The sequence below is a fragment of the Phocoena sinus genome, chromosome 6 (assembly GCF_008692025.1).
Source record: "Phocoena sinus isolate mPhoSin1 chromosome 6, mPhoSin1.pri, whole genome shotgun sequence".
NCBI lineage: Eukaryota > Metazoa > Chordata > Mammalia > Artiodactyla > Phocoenidae > Phocoena > Phocoena sinus.
The window spans coordinates 92117369-92126142 of record NC_045768.1 but is presented as its reverse complement, the minus strand read 5'-3'; the positions used below and the strand labels follow the sequence as shown (position 1 = coordinate 92126142).

The following is an 8774-nucleotide window of genomic DNA, read 5'->3' as shown; positions in this document are numbered from 1 at the left end:
GGTAAAAACCTAAATCTTTAACAACCATGGAATACTATGAGAAAGACATTTAGTGAATTCTGGTCTTGGACATGGGGACTGCATGACAGTTTTTTGATGGCCAGGGGCTTTCCAGCACAAAGGATCATTAGTAAGGCTGGTCCTGCTGGATGTTGGTTGGAGCACAAGGACCACTTCCTTAGGAGTGATGTACATACAGCAGTCAAAGACACTGCATCTGCTGAGACAATCCTAATTTCAAATACTCAGTTCCATGTGGCCATTATTTATGTTTATCAGACTAACACTTGGGTATTTTGTTCAGAAAGTCTAGTCTCTGTTGAAGTAAGTCAAGAGCCAGGTAGGAAGCAGAGTGTGTTGAGGGACACAAAACTAGGTTGATGGATAAAGACGTGAAAGGAAGGGACTGTCATGTCCAACATCGGTGCCATGAATCAAAAGAAGTTTATAAACTGCCTAAAGAGGCACACGCCAATTGTGTTGCCACTGTGTGAGATGGAAGGAACTTCCGGTTCTTGCCTACCTCCCAGAGCCCTCGTGGAATGTCCCCCCACCCCACGTCACCGGGACCCACGTACCCTCTGCCCCTCCCCCACTGCAGAACGTTTCAGCCCACATTCTACTGTTTAAATTTAAACGTGGCTCTCCTTTACTTGGATCCTGAGCAACTGCTGAAGCAGGTCGCTCTCTGGGTCCTGGTCTTGACTTTTCTCATTGAGGCTACCAGGCAGCAGTAGTCCGTGCCCAAGCCTGCAGGATGGCTTCAGAAGGAGGTAAGCCTATAGGCTGGGGGTGTGTTTTCAGAGACCCTGCCATCTCTCACGTCCTTCGGGTTCACATGTGACACTTCACTGTGGGCACATAGTTGGACTGAAGTAGAGGGAGAAGAGAGCACTGGACACACAAGGACATTTCACCTGGGGAGACTGGGGAGCCTGAAGAAACCTGAGACTGCGCTGGGGAGGAGGGGTCATTGGAGGTAGATCAAGAGGAATTGCCCTGGCTATGGAGAAAGGATGGCAGCAGACAGGTTGATTCTTTCTAGAGAGGAGACAAGCCACTCTGAATCGTGTGTGGAAGGATGTGTGTGATGTCCTGGTGGTGACACAGGGAGGGTCATGAGGAAAGCCTAGACCTGTACTATGTTCCTGAGGTACCTGAAGCTTGCCTCACTATATCTTTCAAAGGGATTTGAACAGGAGCCTACTGTATCTCAGGGGGCCCTGGGGAGAGATGGTCTTGGTGAGAAAACTATTCAATGGGGCTGTGTGTGGCCACACCTGTAGTGAAGTGTCCTCTCTGAGAGCGAGACAGGAGGTTACTCTAACTGCCGCAGCCCACACCTCGTCCATTCCTCCCAGCCCAGAGCTCACTTCTCAGTTCAGGTAACTGTTGCCTTGGATTCAACAGGGGATGAGCAACCGTGTAACTTCAGCCAAGAGAGGGCTCAGGTTCCTGTGTTGCTCTGAATTGTTCTTCCTTTTGTGGAATCGCAGTACTTCAGACCTACTTCATCTTGTCCAGTATCTCATGGTGGACCCTCAGGCTGCCTTGAGAGGAAGAGTTTGTTCGTATTTCATGGCACTCCTTCATGGACAGGGAACAGATGTGGAGTGGGGTTGTTTCGGGTGGAATGTCTATGAAGGCTGTTTCCTCTTTTAAAGGGGGAAGGAGTGTAGCCCAGGGTCAGGAAGATGATCTTCTGTGTTACTATTAAACGTCCTATGACACCTATTCTGGTTAATTAGGTGCACCGTGGTGTGTACCTTGTTCTCCTGAACAGGGATGTGTTTCAGACAACTTGATCGCCATGGCACCTGGCTTATGCTTGCTTCTCAGATTGTCTCTCCGTTATTGGGAGCTGGAAGGGGAAGGACCACCGGTGGTCTATACTCCCTCGACCAATGTAACATAACAATTCCCTGGCCCTTGTTTACTCCTCTGCAGCCATCACTGGCTGTGAAATGACAGAATCTAAGGGACACGTGCCTACTTCTCAGACCACCCCCACCTCCTAGGAACAGAACTCCTGAGTGATGACAGTGACTTTGGGCACTGGGAAGGGGGTGGCAGGACCTGGCCCATGTTACGTACCTGCTGTGGGTTGTTCTGAGATGCAGGTGCATTCTGGGCCAGTGTTATGGGTTTGTATCAGGATTCCATTAGAGGGATATTTTCCAGAATTTTGTTTTGTTTTGCGAGGCTAGGGAAGAAAGAGGGGATTTATACTGAGTGTCAGGAAAAGGAGGACTGAGGAGGAGGTGGGGCCCTAATGTTTTACACAGTGCCTTTGGGTGCCTAGAACTTACCTTGCAGAAGGTCCCTACCTGCTAGTACGCCAGCTGAGGGGCATTTCTCACAGAGCGGAGGTGCACACAGTTCCAGGTCTTGGGAGACAGCCTGTGAGGCTTAGCTGCCAGGGGCTGCCTTAGGGAGGCTCTCCAAGTAAGTGCTTGCTGAGGCAATTTCTTCTCGGCAGGCAGGGGTCAGGGGCCTTGGTGGATGGGCGCGGGGTCACCGGTGGAATAATTCTCAACTGGAGGTCAGGGCATGAAAAGCAGTTGAAGACATTTGCACGCTGCAGTTTCCCTTGTCCAGGTGCCTCTCACCTGTGGAGATTACACTCTGATGCCGCAGAAAGCCTCTGTCCCACTGGCCCATTCTCCTCCCCCATTCACTCCTTTCTTTTGCCTCAACAGCATCTCCAGTGCTGGGAACGGATGTCATCATGAACCCTGGTGCCTCCTTGTCTTATTTCATGGCAGTGCTCTATCCTCCACCCATTCCTGGCCCCCAGCACCGGCCACCCTGGGGGCAGCACCTGCCACCTCCCATCACCCCAGCATTCCCTCCTGGCAGCAGCCTGCTGCCAGCTTTCCCCACGACACCTTTGGTGGCTAATGGTGGCCGTGGACCCAGTGCCCCTGGGGCCTGCAACCTCACTGTCCAAGTCAGGTCACAAGGGAGGCCAGTGGAGGCGCCCCAGACTCAGACCTTTATCATAACTCAGGGCCCCCTCACCTGGAGCGCTCCAGGGGCCCTCAGCGGGACTGCTGCATGTCCTGCACCCGTATTCTTAGCATCCCCTGTGATGGAGACCATTGTGACTGCTCCAGCTGTTGGAGTTACTCAGGCTGGCAAGGGAGGCTGGACCCCAGGCTTTCCTCCTCAAGCTCCACCACCAGCTGCCCAGCTGGCCCCTATCATTCGCCCAGTGAACTCTGGGCCTTGGCCACATGGCACTTCCAGGGAGGGCAGCCTGACCACAAACCAGCCCTACGCCTCGCAGGGTGACTGCTCTAACCCCCAGAGCGTATACAGTAACTTCCGATGTTGGCAGTGCCTCAAGCCACTGGCGCGGAGACACCTTCCCCAGAGTCCTGATGCAGAAGCTCTTTCCTGCTTTCTCACGTGAGTGAACGCTCAGGGGGTCGTGAGCTTATCGGAGCTTTTAGATAAAGAGGACCTGGGGATGCACTCGCAGGTTAGGTTTCTAGGGATACTGGAAGCAAGGTCTGAGGGCGATGTCCATGCTATGAGAAGGCACATTGTCGGTCATATGGGTGAGCCTGCCAGTCCATGACATCATGACTGAAATGTGCCTTATCTCAACTGACCCCACCACCCTGAGAGTCTAGCCAACTTGCTCTTCCATGATTCTCATGGTAATATGGACTGAAGACTTGCAGTCAGAGAGGGTCATGCTGTAAGGTGAGGAGCCAAGGAGTGGATGCCGCAGTCTCCTGTGGTGCCATCTCCTTTCATACAGGACTTGAGTGTACGTGGCCGGGGGAGGTCACTTCGGAGGAGGGGGAGGAGCGCGGGGCCCAGGAGAGCGCTTAATGCACGCCTTGACTTCGTTGTTGTGGAGAATTCCACTAGGAACAGGGTGACGGTAGAGCTCTCCTAAGGGCGTGGGCTCTCTCCCACTAGAGCTGTGAGCCTGGCAGGCATTTCCATCCTAAACCTCCGGTCCCTCGTAAAAACGGGACAGTCACACTTCACTCAGAGGACCGGGCAGAAGACTCCTTGGGCTAATCTATGAAGTGTTAGCAGATGGCCTGGCACATGCCACGCCTCATTGATGATAGTGATTTTTCTTACAAAAAGGCAACCTTGAAGAGGAAAGGAGCTCCCCAAGGCACAGTGTCCCAGCTGTAGCCTGGGAGTGGATGGTCATCCTCGAGTGAGTGTGAGGCGGTGACAGCAGTGGCCGGGAAGCCTTGTCTTTGCCCTCCCAGACACCTGCCTCCCACCCTCCTGTTGCTCGGTCATGCTGTGTTGAGTGATGTGTGGTCCACATTGGCGGGTGGGGTCGGGCAGGTGGGGGCTGGGCTGGGCACGGAGACTGACGCCAAGGTCTTACAGCCCAGTGCTTCGATCCGTGGCCCGCCTGAAGCCCACCATGACGCTGGAGTGGGGACTGTTCAGGGCCGTGCAGGAATGGCAGCGAGTTAGCAACTTTGACCGGATGATCTACAATGAGATAGCAGAAAAGTGAGTCAGCGTCCTGGGCCCAGGGGCTGCGTGGAGGCTGAGGCGAGTGGGTGAGGGCAGGGTCTGGCCATGTGGGTGCTCATCAGAGAGGACAAAGGAGGAGGGCTGTCACCCAGAACAGGGGCCCCACAGCCCAGAGGCCCTACTGTCCTCCAGAAACCCCTCCCTCACCTTGAGGGTTTGGGTCTTCTGTCCTTCCTCCACCAGGAGCTCTGCCCTCCCCTGATTTTGACCTACCCTTGCCTTGACATGAAGGTCTCAGGACGGGGCAGGGTGAAGCTGTGAGTCCAGTAGGGGTCCAACTCCGGCCATATGGGCTGGGCCTGAGAAAGAGCTGCACCCGCCAGCCTGCTGATTCTTTAGTGGTAGGTGGCTGGCGGCCACTGACATAGAATTGGGACCCTCTCTCCTCATGAAAAGTGGCCTGAGTGGGTGCCCTGGCATCCCTGAAGAGGCTGGGGAAGCCAGCTGTCGTCAGCCCGAGGGTCTCTGGCCCATCCGTTGTTTGCTCCATGGTAATCCCCTTGGTTTAAGAAAGAAAAGCAAACAAACGAGCGCCTCTCAGAGGAAAGGAAGGCCTCTCCTCTAAGCTCAGCATCCACGTTGTCCAGCCTCTCCTGGGCCCTCCGTCTCCAGGTCTCTGTTCCAGGACTCTCAGTCCCAGCCCAGGGTCCTGGATTCGGTCAAGGACCCCTGTGGGGAACACATGCCTGTTCTAGCCTCTGGCTGTCAGCCCTTCATATGGTTCTGGATGGGGACGGGGTCATGAGGAGGGTGGCCCCTGGGTCAGCCACGTGTCCCGTTGACCTGGTTCAATTCAGCGACCTGGGTCGATGCTGTTGAATGGCCTCCAGTGCTGGTGAGGCAGGAAGGGTCGCAGATCTTGTATCAGTTCCAGGAGCAGCTCTCTGCTGTGGACAGCACCTCACAGGGCCTTGACAGCCCCAAGGCACATCCTCTCCAAATCCCTCATTCTTGGCTGCCTTTGTTGGGCTCCAGAACCCAGGCCTTTTTCTCAGGGTGGCCTGTGCCTCCGTCACCCCCCAGGTTCATGGAATTTGAGGCCGAGGAGGAGATGCAGATTCAGAAGTGGCAGTGGATGCAGTGTGCGCAGGACCTGCCTCCTCCAGCCCCACCGAAGCTGGATCCTCGGGGGCCCCCAGCCCCGAAAGTGGGCCTTCAGCCAGGCACCCAGGTTCCCCCTGGAGTTGAAGGCACAGGTAACAGGGGCCTAGGGTTGGCCACTGACCCCACGTGGATCCTTTTCCTTCAAGACACGGGCATTGGTCTTTCAACCAAAACAGCCACTGAGGCAGGGGGTGGGGGCGTGGGGTCTCAGCTGCCCTTTGTCACTATGGGGTATTGACTTGGTCAGTTTTGCAACTCCTCTCACACCTCCCTGTCAAAGGACCCCACACAAAGTCTGCCTAGGAAGTGGGCTTGATGGGCAGACCCTTAGAAAATTGGAGGTTCCCCACTTCCTTACTTGTGACTCTCTTAGATGCCCCCCTTACCTCCCCTCTCCAACAGTGCATGAGGCTTCAGGTGGTCCTGACCCCCCTACACCCACAGCAATGTCCCCCAAACAATGCCCTCTCCAACGTGCACTCGGTGGTCAGGAGGTGGACCGGGAGTCCCTCACCTTCCTTCCCTTCCTCCTGCTCTGTCTCAGCCTGTGTTCCCAGGATGTCCGGCCCCAGGGCCCAGCCCTCCCACCCAAAGCCACACAGGTCCCAGCAGCCCCCAGAGCCCAAGGCACCCAAGGAGATTCCCCCTGAGGCTGTGAGGGAGTATATGGACATCATGGATGCGCTGGTGGGGCCCGTCCACTCAGCCACAGGCGAGTCAGATGCAGAAGGTGGAGAGGACGGAAATGAGCTGAAGCAGGAAGAGGACGGCATCTACTCGGACCCGGGCCTCTTGAGCTACATTGACAAGCTGTGTTCCCAGGAGGACTTTGTCACCAAGGTAGGATAGGCATGGAGCCTGGGGTCTACAAGAGGCATGGAACACTCAGCACCCAAGATCTGGGTTCTGCTCAGGCCGTTGGGACTTAAGCTCAGCTCCTTGTTCCTGAGCCTGGTGTTAGGGGAGGTTTACGCAGATGTATGTGTGTACATGTTTGTGTCTCTTTGTGTGTATGCCTTTGTGTGTCTGTGTATGTGCCTCTGTATATGTGCTCTTTTGTATGTGACTGTGTATGTGCATGTTTGTGTGTGTATGTGTGTGTGTGTATGTGTGTGTGTGTGTGTGCTGACCAGCCCCACCTTGTGGAGGAGAGTGGGGTGGGTCTCTGCTTTTCACTTTCCCTCCAGGTCTTCTTGTCTCACAGGCTACTCCTGGCCAAGGATGCTCACAGCCTCTTCTTTCTGTCCGAGGTGGAGGCAGTCATTCACCCTCGATTCCTGGCAGAATTGCTTTCCCCAGACCCACAGCTGGATCTCTTGGCCCTAGCGGAGGAGCTGGAGCAGGAAGAAGGGCTCACCCCCAAAGAAGTGAGCCAGAGGAGGGAGAGGGACACTCAGGGAGCCAGGGAGCCCCACAGGAGGGGGACCCCAGGTGATCCAGGGGACAGGGGAACCCAGATTTCCCAGGGGGTCCAGAGGAGGGAGGGATCCCCGGTAGAACAGGGGACACAAGGGACACCCAGGAAGACCAGTGCACGGAGGGACCCCAGTGAACAGGGGAGAGGTAGGGCCCCAGAACTGGAGGGCCACCTGGTGCTGTCCATCCCTCCCCTGCCTGGGAGGCCTGGCATGGGGAAGGGCCCGTTCCGGGGTGGGTGCAGTGCAGGGTGAAAGGAAGGAGAGGATGGGGAGCCGGGAGGGGAGAGAAGGGCACAAAGCTGGGAATAAGGTGCAGGAGGATGGCAGGAATGTCACAGTGTCTGTATTTAGATTCAAGTTCTGGTGTCACTGTCCGTCACTGTCCTCCTCCCTCCTACCAGCTGGTGCAGAAACAACTCCTGGCCTTGAAAGAGGATGAGGGTGTGCGGGCAGCCCCGAGTCCCAGTGCACCTGGAATGGGCCCAAGTCCTTCTGAGTCCGACGCTGGCCAAGGTGCCCAGAGGCACGACCAAGACCCCCATCTAGGGGTCAGTGATGAAGCCTGCCCACCAGAGATTGATTCTGAGGCTCCTCGTAGGCTCATCCAAAGAGACACTGGCCTGTGCAGGCCCAAAGCCTTTGTTTCCTCTCAAGGACGTCAGGAGGTCTCTCCATCCTCTCCCCAGGGTCAAAGGCACGCTGGCCCTCTACGGGGACCCAGGGATGCGTCTATGTTCAGAGAGGCCTCTCCTGTTCGGGAGGCCTGAGGGCCCAGGGACGGGTCCGGTGAGGACGAGGAGGAACTCCCCAGCCTGGCCTTCCTCTTCGGCTCTCTGCTGGGTGCCCCAGAGTCCTGCCCATGCCTCAGGCCTGGCCTCCCCTGGAGGTTGGCGGGCCCAGAGTGCTCCCCACGCCCCCTCCCCTCAGAGAAGAGGCCTCAGCCCAGCTCCACCAGCTGCTCCCAAGTCGAGGAAGCGGGCTCTGTTTGGACACCCAGCCGCTGCTGAGAAGCTGCCCATCCCCGGGGCTGGCCTCCGGGTGTCTGGGAGGCCAGCCTTGGCTCTGGGGCCGGCTCTCCCCTCACAGCCGAGAAAGAGAAAGCGTGACCCGTGTGTCACAGAGAAGAGTAAGAAGAGGAGAAGAAGCACTGCAGCCAGTAGGGAACAGCTGGGCCGGCCCTCCAGGGTGGCTCCCAGGGGAGCGTAGGGGCTCCTCGTCATCCCAGTGCGGATCCTAGATGATGTGGGGGGAAGGGAGGGAGGGCAGGACCACCAGGGTGGGGAGAGGGAGCGGGATTGTGGGAGGTTAGGGAGGTGGGAGAGGTAGGTGTGGCCAGGTGTGGGTGGGAGCAGGACCTTTGGAGTGATGTATATAAATTGTGAATAAAGATAGTTTTGGTGGGAAATGCTCTCAGGCCACTGTCCTCTTGTTCATGTTGAGTTGCTCCACAGAGAGTGATCCTGAGAGGAAGGAAGGATGAGGGAGGTCACAGGAGCTCTGGATCTACAGGTGGCCAGACCTTTCCTCCACATAGGTAAGGACTCCTCAGGCTGGCCCTGGGAACGCACAGCTCTCACTTTCCCCAGGGACCCCTCATCATCCCCTTATGTAAAGCCTGCTTGGCTAGGGGCCTTCTGGGGCATCTGTACCATCTTCTGCATCCCAGAACCTTCTGGGGAGGCAGAGCTGCTTTTGTGCCTTTCAGCCCTCTGGACACTCACCAGTTTCTAG

The 8774-nt window shown here is 56.4% G+C and overlaps 1 protein-coding gene across 1 annotated transcript; it reads left to right on the top strand.

Annotated features, from left to right (window-relative positions):
- The first annotated feature begins 757 nt into the window (after positions 1-757).
- Positions 758-8249, top strand: LOC116755041 (NUT family member 2G-like). The gene is given in 8 exon segments (XM_032633899.1): positions 758-773; positions 2700-3411; positions 4369-4497; positions 5545-5684; positions 6170-6465; positions 6876-6992; positions 7445-7875; positions 7877-8249. Coding segments are annotated over 8 exon segments (2214 nt in total).
- Positions 8250-8774: the final 525 nt, after the last annotated feature.